The following is a 19,083-nucleotide window of genomic DNA, read 5'->3' as shown; positions in this document are numbered from 1 at the left end:
AGACCCCAAGGGACTGGGTCTGGATCCACCAGGGAATTGGTGGGGAGAAAGGAGGGAAGGGGGAGAGAGAAGCTGATTTCTCTCTGTGCCAGGATTACTTTCTCTCTCAGGGAGAGTCTGGGAGGGGGAAAGAGAAGGAGGGGGAAGGTGCATTTTCCTCTCTGTTTTAAGATTCAAGGAGTTTGAATCACAGTGATCTTCTAGGGTAACCCAGGGAGGGGAAGCCTGGGAGAGGCAACGGTGGGGGAAAGGGTTTACTTTCCTTGTGTTAAGATCCAGAGGGTCTGGGTCTTGGGGGTCCCCGGGCAAAGTTTTGTGGGGACCAGAGTGTACCAGGCACTGGAATTCCTGGTTGGTGGCAGTGCTACAAGTACTAAGCTGGTAATTGAGCTTAGAGGAATTCATGCTGGTACCTCATCTTTTGGATGCTAAGGTTCAGAGTGAGGGATTATACCATGACAGCCCCAGACTGGGTCCCAATGTTATTTGTGCTAATAGGAAAGCCACGGCTCTGCCTCTGAAACAGCCTCTAACCACAGTGTCCTGTCCCCACCATTGCCGCCAGCCCCCTCTCTCTCAGCAGAGGCACCAGCTATGTCATGTCCCAGAGGCTGGCTCTCCTTCCATGACACCTGCTATCGATACTTCCACAAAAAGAAGAACTGGATGGAGGCTGAGGTGAGAGGCTGGGGGCAGTGGTACTCAGGGGCGCAGGGCTGGATATGGAGGCTGGGCGGATGGGGCTGTTTAGAGTGAACATCAGAGTCAGTGAACTGGGCTGAGCTGGGGAATCTGCTCTGGTGGGAGGGGTGGGGGTAGGGTTGCCATATTTCTAAGCGCACACCCCTGCCCCACCCCTTCTCTGAGGCCCTGCCCCCACTTGCTCCATCCCCCCCATCCTCTGTCACTCTCCCCCACCCTCACTCACTTTCACCAGGCTGGGGCAAGGGGTTGGAGTGTGGGAGGGTGGTGAGGGCTCCATCTGGGAGTGCAGGCTCTGGGGTGGGCACAGGGATGAGGGATTTTGGGTGTGGGAGAGCCCCTGGGCTGGGGAAGTGGGTTGGAGTACAGCAGGGTATGGGCTCTGGGCTGGGGGGTATGGGCTCTAGGGTGGGGCTGAGGATGAAGGGTTTGGGGTGGAGGAGGGGGATCCAGGCTGGAACTGAGGAGTTTGGCATGCAGGAGGGCATGTGGACTCCATATGGGGGTTTGGGCTCTGTGGTGGGGCTGGGGATAAGAGTTTTGGGGTGCAGGAGGGGACTCAGGGCTGGGCACGGGGTTGGGGTGTATGCAGGTTGTGGGCTCCAGGAGGGAGATTGGGCAGGAGACTCCGGGCTGGGGCAGGGGATTGGGGTGTGGTAGAGGGTTTGGGATATAGGGTCTTGGCAGTGCTTACTGCAGCTCTCAAACAGAGGCTGCCAGGTCCCTGCGGGTCCTACTCATATGGGTGGCCAGGGAGACTCAGCGTGCTGCCCCACAGCTCCCATTGGTTGCGGTTCCCAGCACTAGGGGAAGGGGCAGCACGGGGAGCCTCCCTGGCTGCCCATGTGCCTAGGGGCTGCAGGGACCTGGTGGCTGGTTCTGGGAGCCATGTGGAGTCAGGGCAGGTAGGGAGTCTGCCTTAGCCCTGGGCCCCCACTGCGCTGCTGACTGGACTTTTAACGGCCTGGTAGGCAGTGCCAACTGGAGCCACCAGGGTCCCTTTGCAAACAGGTCTTCTGGTCAAAAACCAGATGCCTGCAACCCTAGGTGGGAGCCCAGGGTTGGCACATTTCCCACTGCCCCAGACAGAGCCCTGGGAACAGGCTGTGAGGGAACAACCTGCCCTGGCCAGGCTGGGGAGCAGAATACAACGTAAACGTAGCCCCCAGTGGGGCACAATCTCCTCTGACCTAACATGCTTGTCATGAGCTGTGTCTACCAGGGACGGTCTGGGCCCAGGTGGGGTCATGTCTCCCTCTAGCAGCCGGCTCAGGAAGGGTCTGCTCCTTACTTGCTCTTACTAGAGCAGCTCCCTTAGCTCCGATGGCAGAGCTGTGCTGAAGGTCTCCAGTTCAATCCCTATTGCTGGCTGGCATGTGGCCAAGCAGTCGCTGCACAGGACATGAGCGTGGTGATGGGGCCCTGTGTGCATAAGATCAGCCATACTGAGTGAGACCAATGGTCCATCTAGCCCAATTTCCTGCCTGCCAACACTGGGTGCTTCAGAAGGAATGAACAGAAAAGGTCAATAATCAAGTGATCCAGTCCCTTTGCCATTCCCAGCTTCTGGCAGACAGAGGCTAGGGACAACATCCCTCCCCATCCTGGCTAATAGTCATTGATGGACCTATCTTCCATGAACTTAACTAGCTCTTTTTTGAACCCTGTTATAGCCTTGGCCTTCACAACATCCTCTAGCAAAGAGTTGCACAACTTGACTGCATTGTGTGAAGAAATACTTCCTTTCGTTTATTTTAAACCCGCTGCCTATTAATTTCATTTCATTTTGTGACCCTTAGTTCTTCTGTAATGAGGAGTAAATAACGCTTTCTTATTTACTTTCTCCGCAACAGTCATGATTTTATAGCTCTCTCTCATATCTCCACTCAGCCGTCTCTTTTCCAAGCTGAAAGATCCCAGGTTTACTAATCTCTTCTCATACGGCAGCTGTTCCATACCCCTAATCATTTTTGTTGCCCTTCTCTGTACCTTTTACAATTCCAATATATCTTTTTTGAGAAGAGGTGACCAGATCTGCACGCAGTATTCAAGGTGTAGGCACACCATGGATTTCTATAGAGGCAGTTTGGTATTTTCTGTCTTATTATCTATCCCTTTCTTAGTGATTCCCAGCATTCTGTTTGCTTTTTTGACTGTCATTGCACAGGAAGTGGATGTTTTCAGAGAACTATCCACAAGGACTCCAAAATCTCTTTCTTGAGTGGTAACAGTAATTTAGAATCCATCATTTTATATGTATAGTTGGGATTATGTTTTCCAATGCGCATTACTTTGCATTTATCCGCATTGACTTTTATCTGCCATTTTGTTGTCCAGTCACCCAGTTTGTGAGATCCCTTTGTAACTTTTTCACAGCCTGTTTTGGACTTAACTATCTTACATAGTTTTGTATCATCTGCACAATTTTCCACCTCTCTGTTAACTCCTTTTTCCGGATCATTATTGAATATGTTGAATAGCACTGATCCCAGTACAGACCCCTGAGGGACACGACTTCTTACCTCTCTCCATTCTGAAAACTAACCATATATTCCTACCCTTTGTTTCTTTTAACCAGTTACTGATCCATGAGAGAACCTTCCCTCTTATCCCATGACAGCTTACTTTGCTTAAGAGCTTTTGGTGAGGGGCCTTGTCAAAGACTTTCTGAATATCTAACTACACTAGACCCACTGGATCACTCTGCTTCACATGGCTATTGACCCCCTCAAAGAACTCTCATAGGTTAGTGAGGCATAATCCCCTTGACAAAAAATATGTTGACAACCTAATTTGATGGTGTCATTTGCAAATTAATTCTAATTCAGCAGTTTCTCATTGAAGTCTGGTTTTCAACCTTTTTTGTTGAAGAATGGCCACTTTTAAGTCTGTTATTGAGTGTCCAGGGAGATTGACATGCTCTCCTACTGGTTTTTGAATGTTACAAAACTTGATTTCTGATTTGTGTCCATTTATTCTTTAGCATAGAGACTGTCTGGTTTGGCCAATGTACTGGCAGAGGGGCATTGCTGGCACACGATGGCATATATCACGTTGGTAGATGTGCAGGTGGATGAGCCCTGGATGGTCTGGCTGATGTGATTAGGTCCTATGAAGGCGTCCCTTGAATAGATATATGGACAGAGTTGGCACTGGGGTTTGTTGTAGGGTTTGGCTCCTGGGTTGGTGTTTTTGTTTTGTGGTGTGTAGTTGCTGGTCAGTATTTGCTTCAGGTTCGGGGGCTGTCTGTAGTCAAGGACTGGTCTGTCTCCCAAGGTCTGTTAGTGAGGGATCATCCTTCAGGATAAGTTGTAGGTCCTTGATGATGCACTGGAAAGGTTTTAGTTGGGGGCTGTAGGTGATGGCTAGTGGAGTTCTGTTACTTTCTTTCTTGGGCCTGTCCTGTAGTAGATGACTTCTGGGTACTCTTCTGGCTCTGTCAATCTGTTTCTTCACTTCTCCAGGTTGGTATTGTAGTTTTTAGACCACTTGATAGAGATCCTGTAGATGTTTGTCTCTGTCTGAGGGATTGGCGCAAATGAGGTTCTATTTTAGGGCCTGGCTGACACCATCAAATTAGGCCTGAATAAAGACTGAGAGTGGCTGTGTCATGGTATAAACCCCCACTCTGAACCTTAACATCCAAAAGATGGGGTACCAGCATGAATTCCTCTAAGCTCAATTACCAGCTTAGTACTTGTAGCGCTGCCACCAACCAGGAATTCCAGTGCCTGGTAAACTCTGGTCCCCCCAAAATCTTGCCCGGGGACCCCCAAGACCCAGTCCCTCTGGATCTTAACACAAGGAAAGTAAACCCTTTCCCTCACCGTTGCCTCTCCCAGGCTTCCCCTCCCTGGATTACCCTGGAAGATCACTGTGATTCAAAATCCTTGAATCTTAAAACAGAGAGGAAAATTCACCTTCCCTCCTCCTTCTCTCTCCCCCTCCCAGACTCTCCCTGAGAGACAAAGTAATCCTAACACAGAGAAAGCAGCAAAGAATCCTGTGGTACCTTATAGACTAACAAACGTTTTGGAGCATGAGCTTTCGTGGGTGAATACCCACTTCGTCAGATGCAGCATCTGACGAAGTGGGTATTCACCCACGAAAGCTCATGCTCCAAAACGTCTGTTAGTCTATAAGGTGCCACAGGATTCTTTGCTGCTTTTACAGATCCAGACTAAAACGGCTACCCCTCTGATACCTAACACGGAGAGAAATTAATCTTTCTCTCCCCCTTCCCTCCTTTCTCCCCACCAATTCCCTGGTGGATCCAGACCCAGTCCTCTGGGGTATCACCAGAATAAAAAAAAAACAATCAGGTTCTTAAACAAGAAACGCTTTTAATTAAAGAAATAAAAACAGTAAAAATTATCTTTGTAAATTTAAAATGGAATAGGTACAGGGTCTTTCAGCTATAGACACTGGGAATACCCTCCCAGCCTAAGTATACAAGTACAAATTAAAATCCTTTTAGCAAAATACTAATTTGAACTCCTTCCAGCCAAATACACATTTGCAAATAAAGAAAACAACCACAAGCCTAACTCGCTTTATCCACCTTGTACTCACTATTCTGGACATATAAGAGCCTGTATCAGGGAGATTGGAGAGAAACCTGGTTGCACGTCTGGTCCCTCTCAGAACCCAGAGTGAACAACAACCAAACACTAACAGCACACACACAAACTTCCCTCCCTCAAGATTTGAAAGTATCCTGTCCCCGATTGGTCGTCTGGTCAGGTGACAGCCAGGCTTACTGATCTTGTTAACCCTTTACAGGCAAAAGAGACATGAAGCACTTTTGTTCTATTAACTCTTAACTATCTGTTTATGACAGGCTGGATCACTACAAAAAGTAATTTTCCCTCTGTTGATACTCACACATTCTGGTCAACTGTTGGGAATGGGCCACATTCACAGTGTTTGAATTGGCCTTGTTAGCACTGATCCCCAGTTTGGTAAGGCAACTCCCATCTTTTCATGTGCTGTAATATATACACCTGCCTATTGTATTTTCCACTCCATGCATCTTATGTAGTGGGTTTTAGCCGATGAAAGCTTATGACCAAATAAATTTGTTAGTCTCTAAATTGCCACAAGGACTCCTCATTGTTTTTACCCAGTGGATAGTACCTAGTGGGTAGAGGATAGCAGATAAGGGATAGATGAAATTCCCCATGGTTTTTTTTTTTTATTTTTCTAGCTCCTCTAATCTCCCAGTCACTATCACCATCCAGGTCAGCTGGGTGGTAGTACATCCCTACTGCTTTAATGATGTGGAATGCTGTGTGGGGCACTGGGTGCACGTGGCTGTGACCACGAGGCTGGGAATTCCCCGTGCTTGTGCTCTGGGGGGCTGAGGGAACTGTGGTTTCTGCTGTCTCCACTCTGTAGTGCCCATGCAATGCTCTTTAGTGCTTTGGCCTGTAGCTGTTGTGGGAGCAGTTGCTCCGGGTTGGCGTAGAACAGAGGCAGGTCACAGACCCATACCTAGCAGGGCTGTGTCTGCGGCATGGGGACAGGGTAAGGCCATCTGTGGGGACCTCAGTTAGGAGCCAGGGAAGGCTTCCTATCCTATGGAGCTGGCGGAGGGGAAAGGCCGGTAGCAGGAGTGCCCAGCTGGGCTGGCAGCTGGCCCAGGGACAGCACCTCCCCAGGGCACCTATTATGCTAAACCCTGGCCATGTCTCTATGGGAAGCTGAGCCTGGAAAGAGGGACAGACAGAAATCTTCTGGCTTTCCTGCAAGTCTCCCTCTGTGAGGCAGGTTTTCCAGACCTCATGTCGTTCTTGGAGCTCTTTTCTGAGCTCTCCAATTTGTTAACGTCCTGCCTGAGGAGCGGATCCCAGACCGGAACACGGTGCCCAGTGCTGGTCTCACTAGTGCTGTATACCTTTAACACCCCATCCCTGCTCCAACGCGATCACCCTGGGCTGTGGTGGCTCCCCCCTTGCCTCTTCCCCTCCCTGCTCTGACCCTTCCACGAGGCTCCTACCACCAGCTGCTGCTGCCTGGTGAGTCTTCCTCCTTTCTTCTCCTCTCCTCCATTCCACCCCCTTTCAGAGCTCCCCGCAGCTGGCCCTGTCCCTTGTCCTCACCTCCCTCCCCTTGGGCCCTCTGGGGCGTTTGAGGATGTGAGCGGCGAGCCAGCAGCAGTGGGGAGAGTGAAGAGGGGAACGGAGGGGATCCCTGACTATAGGCCCATCAATGGCTATTAGCCAGGATGGGCAGGGATGGTGTCCCTAGCCTCTGTCAGAAGCTGGAAATGGGCAACAGGGTATGGATCACTTGATGATTCCCTGTTCTGTTCATTCCCTCTGGGGCATCTGGCATTGGCCATCGTCGGCAGACAGGATACTGGGCTAGATGGACCTTTGGTCTGACCCAGTAAGGTCATTCTTATGTTCTTATGCTTGTCAAATCTTAGTCCCAGATTTGGACCTTAGCGTCCAAAACATGGGGGTTAGCATGAAAACCTCCAAGCTTAGTTACCAGCTTGGACCTGGTATTGCTGCCACCACCCAAAAAATTAGAGTGTTTTGGGGCACTCTGGTCCCCCTGAAAAACCTTCCCTGGGGACCCCAAGACCCAAATCCCTTGAGTCTCACAACAACGGGAAAAAATCCTTTTTCCCTTCCCCCCTCCAGGTGCTCCTGGAGAGATACACAGACACAAGCTCTGTGAATCTAAACAGAGTGACTCCCCCTTCCCCGTTCCCAGTCCTGGAGAACAGAATTACCGAGAGTTAATCTCTCTTTCCCCCCTCACCCAGAGGGTATGCAAAGTCAGGCGAATAAATCTAACACACACAGATCTCCCTCTGACTTCTTCCTCCCACCAATTCCCTGGTGAGTACAGACTCAATTTCCCTGAAGTTTCCCAGTAAAGAAAAACTCCAACAGGTCTTAAAAAGAAAGCTTTATATAAAAAGAAAGAAAAATACATAAAAATGGTCTCTCTGTATTAAGGTGACAAATACAGGGTCAATTGCTTAAAAGAATATTGAATAAACAGCCTTATTCAAACAGAATACAAATCAAAGCACTCCAGCAACTATATTAATGTAAATACAAAAGAAAAACAATAGAAACCTCACTGCCTTACTATATTTTGTACTTACAACTTGGAAACAGAAGATTAGAAAGCAGGAAATAGAAAATCCTTCCCAAAGCTGAGAGGGACAGGCAGAAGACAAAGACTCAGACACAACCTTCCCTCCACCCAGAGTTGAAAAAATCCGGTTTCCTGATTGGTCCTCTGGTCAGGTGCTTCAGGTTACTTTTTTTTTCAGGTGAAAGAGACATTAACCCTTAGCTATCTGTTTATGACAACGCTCTGAGTAACACAAGTGCAATAGCCTTCCAGAGACCTAGTAGCAGATCATTGCAAGTGTTCATGGGCCATTAAAGCATTAATGAAACCATTAAACAGGCATTTTTCAAGGCCCAGGAAGCCTTTGGTCACATTAATCTGGCTTTTATATTATAGGAAAGTGTGTTATTTGGGTTAAAAACTGTTTCCAAATGACCGGTCAGTAATTCCCATGCTATGTGACCTGTCAGTAATTCTCCATGCATCTGAATAGGTGGGTTTTTTACCCAGGAAAAGTGATGCCCAGATAAATCTGTTAGTCTTTAAGGTGTAAGTCTTTAAGTCTGTTAGTCTTTAAGACTCCTCACTGTTTTTGTGGATTCAGACTAACACAGCTACCCCCTGATACTTGGTACCATGCCATGCGAGTTATTCTCTACCCAGAAGAAGTATTTTTCACTAACCTCGCTCAAGGAGGAGCAGACATAGCCAGTGAGTTTATTTCTTGATCTAGTTGTTTTATTCCAACCCAGTTTAAGTAAGTGAGCCTAGCAGGGAATTCCTTGGAAGAAAGGTGATTAAAGTACTGCCTTAACGCAGGCTGTCAGGGACAAACCCTTTTGAAAAAGGAGAGATTAGGCTTCAGGTTGGTGCAGGTAGCCTGAAAAACCAAGTCTTTCTATACGGTATGCACTGAACTCTGCCACACAGTGAGAATCCATCTGGCGATGGGTCTACAGCTGTTCAGTTCCCACAGGGAAATGTTATTAGTGCTTTAAGGTGACAAGAGGGAGGATCTCGCGGCGGTGGGGCCAGCAGCAGGGTGAGGAGGGGAGAGGAGAGCCAGCGGCATGGCAGGCTGGGGGGTATCTTGTGACGGGCAGGGAGTGTGGCAGGGAGGGTGAGGAGGTTAAAGGAGAGGGGGGAACTTGTGGGGGGTGAAGAGGTGAGCGTGGAGTCAGCAGCAGGTGGGGCTGGGGGCGGAGCAGGGATGGAGTCTGGGCAGAGCTATAGGCAGAAGGGGCGGGACAGGAGCAAGCCTCCCCGAGGGGAAGTTTCACCCACTGCCTGTGCGTGTGCCTGCACGTTCAAGGCTCACACCTGCCCTCTTGTGCAGCACGGCACTCAGAGCTCACATTGAGCTGGTTGTGGCCATGACCCCTCAATGCTTTTCAGTCCCAGCTCCCAGGCTACATCCCCCGGCTGTCAATGTGGCCAGCTGCCTTGGTTCCTGGCCATGCAACCCTGCGTTTAGTTGTATTAAAGCCAGGGCCGGCTCTAGGTTTTTTGCCGCCCTAAGCAAAAAAATGTTTTGCTGCCCCCGCTCCCAGCCCCGGGCTCCTCGCTGCAACCCCTTGCTGCCCCAGCCCTGGGCTCTCCCCCCCCAACACACCTCCTGCTACCCCAGCCCTGGGCTCTCCTCCCCCCACCTGCACCCTCCTTCCGCCGCAGCCCTGGGTCACTGGTAACTCGCTCCCAGGGCAGGTCATTCAGCAGGAATTTTGGATGTGCATAGAACACAGACAGGATTGGTTCCCATATGGTTACAGAGCTGCAGTAAAGTGGAACAATTTTTCAGCTTGTGTGATTGGAGGATATCTGGATGCATAGTATAAGACTGTCCTCCATAAATGAGGAAAAGTTGAGGTGCCTTTATTATTCTTTTGTTCCACTCTTTCTTTCTCTGGGGAATATGCCAATGCAGTATCACTGTCTTCCTTTTAAACGAACGGCAATGGCTGTTGAAAATAGCAATTCCAGTCCCAATAACCACTGGGAAGCATTTCTTGCTCAATTTTATCCTACTTTTCCTACAGCAAGTTTCAGTGGATCAGTGTATTTGATTTGGGAGAAATGAAGTAACAGCTGCCCAATCTGAGCTTGAGCACTCCTGAATTTTGAGGTGTTCAAATCTGGAAGGCAGGTGCTGGCTGTGTTTGGGGGGGGCTGTGGGCTCCACGGGGGAGCACGGCAGCGTGTATGCAGCAGCGTGTCTGACATTGAGTGGAGCCAGACAGGCTGGTGTGAGTGGCACAGTAAGGGGACCGGGGGGTTGGAGAAGGGATAGGGGGCTTGGGGGGGCAGTCAAGGGACAGGGATCAGGGGGGTTTGGATGGGGCAGAGGTTTGGGGGAGCAGTCAGGAGCAGGGGGGGTTAGATGGGTCAGGGGTTGGGGGTGCAGTTGGGGACAGGCAGCGGTTGGATAGGCATGGGAGTCCCAGGGGTTTGTCAGGGGATAGGCAGGGCGTGGGGTCCTAGGGGGGAAGTTGTGGGGGGGGCTCTCAGGAGGGGCAGTTGGGGACAAGGAGAAGGGAGGCTTAGATAGGGGGTGGGGTCCTAGGGGGCAGTTAGGGGCAGGGGTCCCAGGAGAGGGCAATCAGGGGACAAGGACCAGCAGTGCTTAGATAGGGGGTGGGGTCCCAAGGGGCAGTTAGGGGCAGGGGTCCCAGGAGAGGGCAATCAGGGGACAAGGACCAGCCGCGCTTAGATAGGGGGTGCGGTCCTAGGGGGCAGTTAGGGGCAGGGGTCCCAGGAGAGGGCAATCAGGGGACAAGGACCAGCAGTGCTTAGATAGGGGGTGCGGTCCTAGGGGGCAGTTAGGGGCAGGGCTCCCGGGAGGGGGCAATCAGGGGACAAGGACCAGCCGCGCTTAGATAGGGGGTGAGGTCCTAGGGGGCAGTTAGGGGCAGGGGTCCCAGGAGAGGGCAATCAGGGGACAAGGACCAGCCGCGCTTAGATAGGGGGTGGGGTCCCAAGGGGCAGTTAGGGGCAGGGGTCTCAGGAGAGGGCAATCAGGGGACAAGGACCAGCAGTGCTTAGATAGGGGGTGGGGTCCTGGGGGGCAGTTAGGGGCAGGGCTCCCGGGAGGGGGCAATCAGGGGACAAGGACCAGCAGTGCTTAGATAGGGGGTGGGGTCCTGGGGGGCAGTTAGGGGCAGGGCTCCCGGGAGGGGGCAATCAGGGGACAAGGACCAGCAGTGCTTAGATAGGGGGTGGGGTCCCAAGGGGCAGTTAGGGGCAGGGGTCCCAGGAGAGGGCAATCAGGGGACAAGGACCAGCCGCGCTTAGATAGGAGGTGGGGTCCTAGGGGGCAGTTAGGGGCAGGGGGTGATCAGGGGACAGGGAGCCAGGGGGGGTTGGATGGGTTGGGGTTTCTGTGGGGGGCAGTCGGAGAGAGTGGATGGTGACGGGGGGGGGGCTTCCCTCCCCATGGAGTGTTCTGGTTTTTGAATGTTACAATATGGTTTCCCCACCACTCTCCACTCACAGCACGGGGCCGCATGAGGTCCCCCTCCTTCCTTTCCAGTTGGTAGTGGCCAAGGGAATGCTGGGAAATGTAGTTCTTTCCCTGCTCCAGGGCTGGCTCTACAGGCAGGGAGCTAACCAAGGAACTACAGCTCCCAGAGCCCCCTGCTGCTTTTCAACTCCCATGCTGGATCCCTGCCGCCCCTGCCAATGGGCTGCCCCAAGCAGGTGCTTGCTTTGCTGGTGCCTAGAGCCGCCCCTTATTAAAGCGCACGTGGATCACGCCAGCCCCGCTCACCGTGCGATCCCGATCCCTGCGTAGACCTGGCGCGTCCCTCACTATTTACCGCTCCAGCAATCTCACTGTCACCGGCAGCCTTCACCTGCACTGATTTTGTTTTGTCTCTACATCCCTGAGAAAGAGCCTGAATAGCCCTGTGCCAAGAGAACAGATCCACATGGGTCTGTCTACACAGTACAGAAAAATCCCCGTGCCAGCTGACTCAGGCTCACAGGGCTCGGGCTGTGGGGCAGTTTCATTGCTGTGTAGGCTTCTGGGCTTGAGCTGCAGCCCGGGCTCCAGGACCCTGTGAGATCTGCCAGGAAATCTCCTCGGCCAGGGCTGCACTGAGGTCATGTGGTGCTAATTGCTCACGGGCACAAGCCGAGCGCCTTGCAGAGTCTGAGTGCCTGGGTCAGCACAGTGCCCTTCATCTGCCCCACCTGTGCTCTCCTCCCAGCATGACAGCGGGTGTGTCTGGCAGAGCCATGGCCCAGGGCAGACCAGTGCTCAGAGCAGAGCCCAGGAGCTGGAGCGGGAGGGATTGGGTGACGCCAGCAGGGCACAGGGTGGCTGTTGCTGTGCCGAGTGGGGTGAGGGCCGGGAAGGTGAAGGGGATGAAGAGAGGGAGGTGGCTCTACCTGCTCCCCCCATTGGTCCTGGGGGAGGGGAGAGGCGCTAACATAGGGTCCTGTCCCTTCACAGCCCCTGCTGCCTGGGGGAGGCAGGGTCCCAGAACAGAGCTGGACTCACTCCTGCTGCTCCCTGCACTGGGGGTGGGGGGTAACTAGCTCTGTTTTCTCTTGTCTCAGGCTCATTGCCAGCACCAGAGGCATGGGGCCCATCTCACCTCCATTCATAGTCGTGGAGAAAATAAAATGCTGGCCCATTACATCAAGCGGTACCACAAAAAGTGCAGTCTCGTCTGGATCGGACTCTCAGACCCTCATGGGGTGAGTGCCCGGTGTCCGCTCTACCTCTGGCAGCCCCTCCCCAGCCCCTGGGCTCTGGATCTCTGCTCAGTGAGGTGGTTGTTTGGGGTGTGGGTGGCACCAGAGCAGGATTTCCATTGTAACGGGGTGAAAAGGGGCTGTAAGTGCCTGGGTTTTCAGTCACAGGATCGATCCCCAGTGCCCGGTGCAGAGTATAAGCTGCTGGTATTAATATTCACATTTGTGACACTAGTGCCCAGGGACCCACCACACCAGCCTGTTGTGCTCAGACCATGCACGCCCGGCACGAGAGTCAGCCCGCCTCACATGGACGAGATGTCTAGACGAGGGCTCGGGGAAAGGGGCAGCCCCACGGGCAGAGCAACCAGTGCGAGGGCAGCAGAGACCTCGGAGTGCTGTTGCTCTGTGTATTCGTCCTCAGGGTGGGCCCAGTGAGGGGAGGTCACCTCTCCAGTGGCGTGTCAGCTCCAGGCCTGTAGGGGGGGCCCCGGTGGGTCCCGATACCCACCTGACACAGGCTCAGGAAAGGGCAATGACTGGGGCTGGCGGGAACGGGGAGGTTGGCGATCCCCCCTGGCTACAGAGGGTTCATCACTTACAGCTGAAAGGGAGCCACCACGGCTCTTGTTTGGCCTCTTGACCAGTCCAGTTGCGAGTCAGAGCTCTGCAAGCCAGTGCCGGGGTGCAGGTGTGGGGGGTGGGGTCTGCAGTCCAGTCTCTAGTCCAGAAAACAGGCTGGTTTCCAGGACAGGCTCATTAGTGTCTCTCCCTGGGGCCCTGCTCAGCAGCTGCTTCTCCCCCGTGGACTCAGGGGCAGGACGCCAGCAGGGATACTGTGTGTGGTCGTGTGTGTGATTTGGGACTTGCACAAGGACGGCACAAACTGCTGCACAAGGCTCCCTCCAGCCAACAGGCTGTCATCACTTGCTAAACACGCCCGACTGCTCTTGGCCTCCTAACTTCTCACCGTAATAAAAAGCCAGAGACAGAGAACTCCTGGGCCACGTCACAGACTTTTACCTCGGGGGGGGGGTCAAGTGAGAGTGGGGCAGGAGGGGACCCAGGAGGAACATCAAGGGTTAGAGCTGGAGCCCAAGGTCAGGATGTGACGATGTGGTTCTGGCGGGACCCAACTGAGAATGCCAATTCAGGACCAATTGCTCAAACAGGGCAGTCACAGCCCTAGGCTGGGGTTTTTTCACTTCTAAGGCAAACCAAACCAGCCAGACAAAAAGGACTTCGGTTTCACCCCACTGGCTAACCACAAGTCACACAAGCAATTTCCTTAGACACTCCAGTCTCCCAGTGTCACCACCAGTGCCACCCGTCCTGGGGATGAATGGTTATGAAAACCAACACCCCAGTAAAAGAAAAAGGTTCTCTCGATCCCAAAGGACCAAGCCCCAGACCCAGGTCAATATACACATCAGATTTTACCCACAAATCACACTGTTGCCAATCCTTTAGAATCTAAAATCTAAAGGTTTATTCATAAAAGGAAAAAGGTAGAGCTGAGAGCTAGAATTGGTTAAATGGAATCAATTACATACAGTAATGGCAAAGTTCTTAGTTCAGGCTTGTAGCAGTGATGGAGTAAACTGCAGGTTCAAATCAAGTCTCTGGAGAACTTCCCCTGCTGGGATGGGTCATCAGTCCTTTGTGCAGAGCTTCAGTTTGTAGCAAAGTCCCTCCAGAGGTAGGAAGCAGGATTGAAGACAAGATGGAGATGAGGCATCAGCCTTATATAGGCTCTTCCAGGTGTAAGAACACTTCTCTGTTCTTACTGTGGAAAATTACAGCAAAATGGAGTTTGGAGTCACATGGGCAAGTCCCTGCACACCCTGCTGAGTTACAAGGCGTATTTACTTCCTCTAAATGGGTCAATTGTGTAGCTGATGGTCCTTAATGGGCCATCAAGCCGGCTAAGTCACATGCATCTGACGAAGTGGGTATTCACCCACGAAAGCTCATGCTCCAAAACGTCTGTTAGTCTATAAGGTGCCACAGGATTCTTTGCTGCTTTACAAGCCGGCTAAGCAGAGCTAACAGCAACCTGTCTGGGGTGTTTCCCAGAACTGCAGCACCAATTTGAAATACAGACAGTATACAGCCAATACTTATAACTTCAACTACATAATGATACAGACATACAGACAGCATAATCATAACCAGTAAACCATAACCTGGTCTTAGACACCTTATATGACCCCCTTTACATAGGATTTGGTGCCACTACAGGACCATGGTTGCAAACCATGTTCTATATGGTCCCAGTTTATGTCAATAACGTCACACAGGGTAAGGAAGCCGGGACCAGGAACAAGCTGAGGCGGCCAGGACTGAGCAGGAGCAAGGCTGGGAAACAAGCAGGAGAAGGAGGAGGAGGAAGGCTGGAGCAGGACAGGAGCACGGGGAGGAGCAGCAGGCACATGGAGGATGGTGGCCATGGCATGAACACACGGAGCAGCCCGAGAGCTGCTGGGCTAAGAGCCGGCCAGCTGCCCTTCCTGCCCAGGCAGGGGGTGCAGTCAGGCAGATGGCCTGCAGCCTGCTGGCTGCGATGGGTGGGTCGCCAGGTGACTAATTCTGCTGCAGCCCCTGATCCCCGACAGTGCAAACCCCAGCTTCATCCAGCACCCCTATCCCCCAGACCGACCGCCGTGATCTCTGCAGCGGGGAGCAGAGTAACTCTCCTGTGGCTGGGCTTTAGGAGCATTGTCATGTGGATCTGTGCACACGAGAGAGACCGGGGGCAGCAGCGTGGGGCTGCGGGACAGTGTGTGGGATGACGTTGCAGGTGCTGCCGGTCGGGCTGTGCTGGAGATGGACGTGGAACCTACGGGCAGGTCGGGTTGCGCTGCCCTCGGCGAAGTGTGGGTGGCAGGGGCTGGGGGTGCTGGAGACTCTCCCTTCACTTGCTCTTTTCATGCTTCTGAGGGTTGGGAAAGTCCTGTTGTAACTTCAGCTGCCAGTAAATGTAGCCCTGGTTGTCAGCACTGACATTTCATAGCAATGATCAGTGTCTCCAGTGTCACCGGGCAGCCTCTGCCTGTGCCCTGCCCATGGCCCCTCGGCTCTGGGGCACGTCTCTAGCTATGTAACCTTGGGTTTTACAGGGACTCTGCTCTCCTTTGTCTCTGCAGGATCAAGGCTGGAGATGGTCAGATAATTCCATGCTCAGTTTCACAGCTTGGGATAATGGGCAACCTGATAATCCGAGAAAAAATGAGCACTGTGTGGTGTTAGAACATCCAGGTGAGTCGGTGGATCAGACCCACATGCACCTACAAGGGGAACCCTGGAAGCGCTCTGACCACACAGGTTCTGATCCTGCGCGCTCTGGAGCACAGATCTTTGCTCTTCTCTCTTCCCTGCCCCATGCTGGGAGGGCAGTCAGGAGAGAACCCCTTGTCTTACCTGGTAAAACTGCTGCTTACTAGCTCCCCTGGGTCAGTTCATGTGTCTGCTCCAGTGACAGGCAGCAGAGACATACTGAGGGCTGGTCTACACTAGGGGGCAGGATCGATCTAAGATACGCAACTTCAGCTATGTGAATAGCGTAGCTGAAGTCGAAGTAACTTAGATCGAGTTACCTACCGTCCTCACGGCGCAGGATCGATGTCCGCGGCTCCCGCTGTTGACCCCACTACTGCCGTTTGCGTTAGTGGAATTTCGGAGTCAACAGGTGCACATTCGGGGATCGATGTATCGCGTCTAGATGAGACACGATATATTGATCTGCAAGAAATCGATTGCTACCTGCCGATACGGCCAGTAGTGAAGACGTACCCTCACATGCACACCCCTAGCCCCAGACAGGGACTCTGCTGAGCTGTTAACGGGTGATGGCTCTGAGTCGCTGTTGCACCCCTGCTGTGCAAACACTGATCCACACAATGATGTGGGAAGCAGAGCTGCATTTTGCCCCTCGCGGGGTCGTGTTACTCACAAACATTTGCACACACGCCGGCTGCTCATGAAAGTGCTGCTCAGTCTCAGAGTGTTCACAGATTGAGCACTAATGACTGTTCCCATGGAAACTGGCTCCACGAGGGGATCATTAGCAAAAGCTGCAGCCAGGCAGCAGACCCTGGCGGTGGGGTACGTGACCGGGTGCTCACAGCGCCAGCGGGGAGGGGAAGAAGTTCCAAATAGCCCAGACGGTGACAGCGACCAGCCCAGGTTTTCAACCTTTTTGTGTTGGTGCCCCCTGTCGCACAGCCAGCCTCTGAGCGTGACCCCCGTTATACACTCACAACGAGAGAGGTCATTGAATGTAATGGGGACTTGGGGCTGTCACCCCACAGAGCTGGCAGCTCGCAACCCCCATGTAACCACCGCGTGACTCCATGAGGGTCAGAACCCCAAGTCTGAGAACCCCTGGGCTAGACAGTGTTGGTGGATTCGAGGGGTCACTTTGCAGACAGGCTGTGAACAGGAGAGGGGTGAAATTCACAACGAATCCCCTGCCTGGCCCTGATCACTGAGTGCTGTGTCTGGGTGGGGCCTGCAGTGCCAGGGGGTGTGGGGAGTGAGGGGCAGGGCTGAGGATCTCAGACCAATTCCATTTATCACTGGGACGGGCCTGGGCCCACCATGAGCCGGGTGTGTTAGACAGTCAGACGCTGTGGTAACAAGCAGCCAATTGAGCACTGGGCTCTGTAGTAATTGATTCACATTTTACTAAAATACTAATTCTTTGTTACTTTTATGAACTATTCCGAAATTGCACCCAAGACATTATGTTTAAGGAACATGAATGTCCCAAAGTCAAGGAAGTGCGAGACTAAGGCTGCCCATGTAACCTTAACGGAGCCCCTGGTATGTGTGCATCATGATACAGTCTTGAGTTACAAGCTCAGTGTCCATCACTCACTGGATGAGCATAGAGTCAAAGAGCAGCAGAAACCTGCACCCAAGGGAACAGGGCACCGAGAATGGCCTATACCCCCCGCGGAGCTCCCTGCTGGGCCTGGGGTGCTGCTGAGAGGCTGAGCCCACCCAGCCCAGCCCCAGGACTGTCCTTCCCTGGGCTCTCTCTGGCCTGACTACGCAGGAATACAGGCAGCCCCCAGGCACGGACACAGACACCCCCAGAGCAGAGGGGTAACGGGGTCTGAGGGAGGAACGTGCTGCTCCGTGCACAGCAGGCCGGTGACACTGACTCCTGGGGCAGGGACACATCCCCTCTGCACGGTGGCTGAGCCCAGCCTGGGACAGATGTTCCCACGGGTGTAACCAGACCCAGGTGGGCAGGGCATGGAGGGGGCCTGGCTGTGGGGCAGCGCACTCAGCAGGGAGGAGGCAGCAGCCCAGTTCTGAGCGGGTGCCCCAGTCCCAGGGCAGGGCTCTCGGTCTCTCCTCTGCCCTCTGGCTGGGGTGGGAGGCACGTGGGGTGGGGGAGGTAGGAGCAGTAGCACATGGACCAGGCATCTCCCCTTTCACACTGAGCCTCGGCCTCTCTTTGCAAGATGGGGCTGCCCCAATCTGGGGTGCTCAGGGCTCCATCCCACCCTCCTCTTCCTCAGGGCTGTGCACAGGAGCTGGGATCATCTCAAGGGGCACAGAACAGGGCGCAGGAGGATTCACTGTAAGAGCAGGAACGTCCCAGGCTGCCCCACCCCAGGGGTCATTTCTGTTTTTCTTTCTAGGTTTTCAGAAATGGCACGATTATCCCTGTGATTGGAGATTCTCTTTTGTTTGTAAGCACAAACCCTAGGGGAGGCAGCTTGCCTGGACCAGAGGGCTCCCAACACCTGGGCTCTGAGTGAATCGAGTCCCTCCGGCTCCCCTGGGAGACCAGATCCTGTGTCCCCAGCTATGAAGTCCCTTCTGCAAAGCATGGCTGAGTTACACCGTGTCACTCCCGCTCTGCTCTGCCCCCTTCTCTCCCTGTTGCACCCACGCTCTGCTCTTCTCAGCAGTCTCAGCACAGTGAAGTGATAATAAACTTTCCCTCCAGCATTCAGCTCAGTGTGTATCTCCTTTCTCGTGTTCCTGACTCTGACATGGACAGTTCCCCGTGTCGCCTGGCCCCAGCCTCAGCACCCCAGAGCCAGTCCCTGAGGGGCAGGAAAGGGAATGAACAAGGAATGAGGGCCCTGACCTTCTAGTAAAAACATAGGGCATCACTACCCCTGAGACACGGCCCATTCATCTAGCTCCCTGCCTTGGGCGCTCTTCCCTCCTGTCCTGTTTTGGGAGTTCAAAGAGAAGAAGTTAGTTTAGATGCGCCTTCTGGTAAAAACATGGGTAGGGGACCCCCACACTACAGCTCCTTTCAAGAAATCCGTTGGTTTAGCACAAGCTGGACAAAATCAGCCCTGTGTATGTGAGCGGGATCTGAATGGGCTCCCCCTGCCCTGTGGGGTGAACTGGGGAACAGACCTCAGGAGCAGACTGTATGTGACACACCAGGGCTGTCTAGGTGCTTGGCAGACAGACCTGCTTTGCCACAGTGCTCAGTTTGGGCTGGTCGGGGTTAATCTGGGACGCAGGGGTGTGAAATGTTGTTATCCTCAGTGTATGAGTCAAGGGCATCAGAACTGTCCCCAGCCTGCCTGATGGACCCTCACGTGCTGAGCGGGG

At 53.1% G+C, this 19,083-nt stretch overlaps 1 protein-coding gene across 2 annotated transcripts in view; it reads left to right on the top strand.

Moving 5' to 3' along the window:
- LOC127051303 (C-type lectin BpLec-like) overlaps positions 1-18,463 on the top strand; it is a 28,528-nt gene extending 10,065 nt beyond the window's left edge. For both annotated transcript variants that reach the window (XM_050953454.1, XM_050953443.1), the window contains 4 exons: positions 566-678; positions 12,355-12,495; positions 15,639-15,750; positions 18,147-18,463. In XM_050953454.1, the coding sequence (XP_050809411.1) occupies positions 566-678; positions 12,355-12,495; positions 15,639-15,750; positions 18,147-18,214 (434 nt within the window). In that variant the 3' untranslated portion in view covers positions 18,215-18,463. The remainder of the gene's footprint in view (positions 1-565; positions 679-12,354; positions 12,496-15,638; positions 15,751-18,146) is intronic.
- Positions 18,464-19,083: the final 620 nt, after the last annotated feature.

Source organism: Gopherus flavomarginatus, chromosome 1 (assembly GCF_025201925.1).
Source record: "Gopherus flavomarginatus isolate rGopFla2 chromosome 1, rGopFla2.mat.asm, whole genome shotgun sequence".
Classification (NCBI taxonomy): Eukaryota; Metazoa; Chordata; order Testudines; family Testudinidae; genus Gopherus; species Gopherus flavomarginatus.
This window is presented reverse-complemented; position numbering and strand designations above follow the sequence as displayed.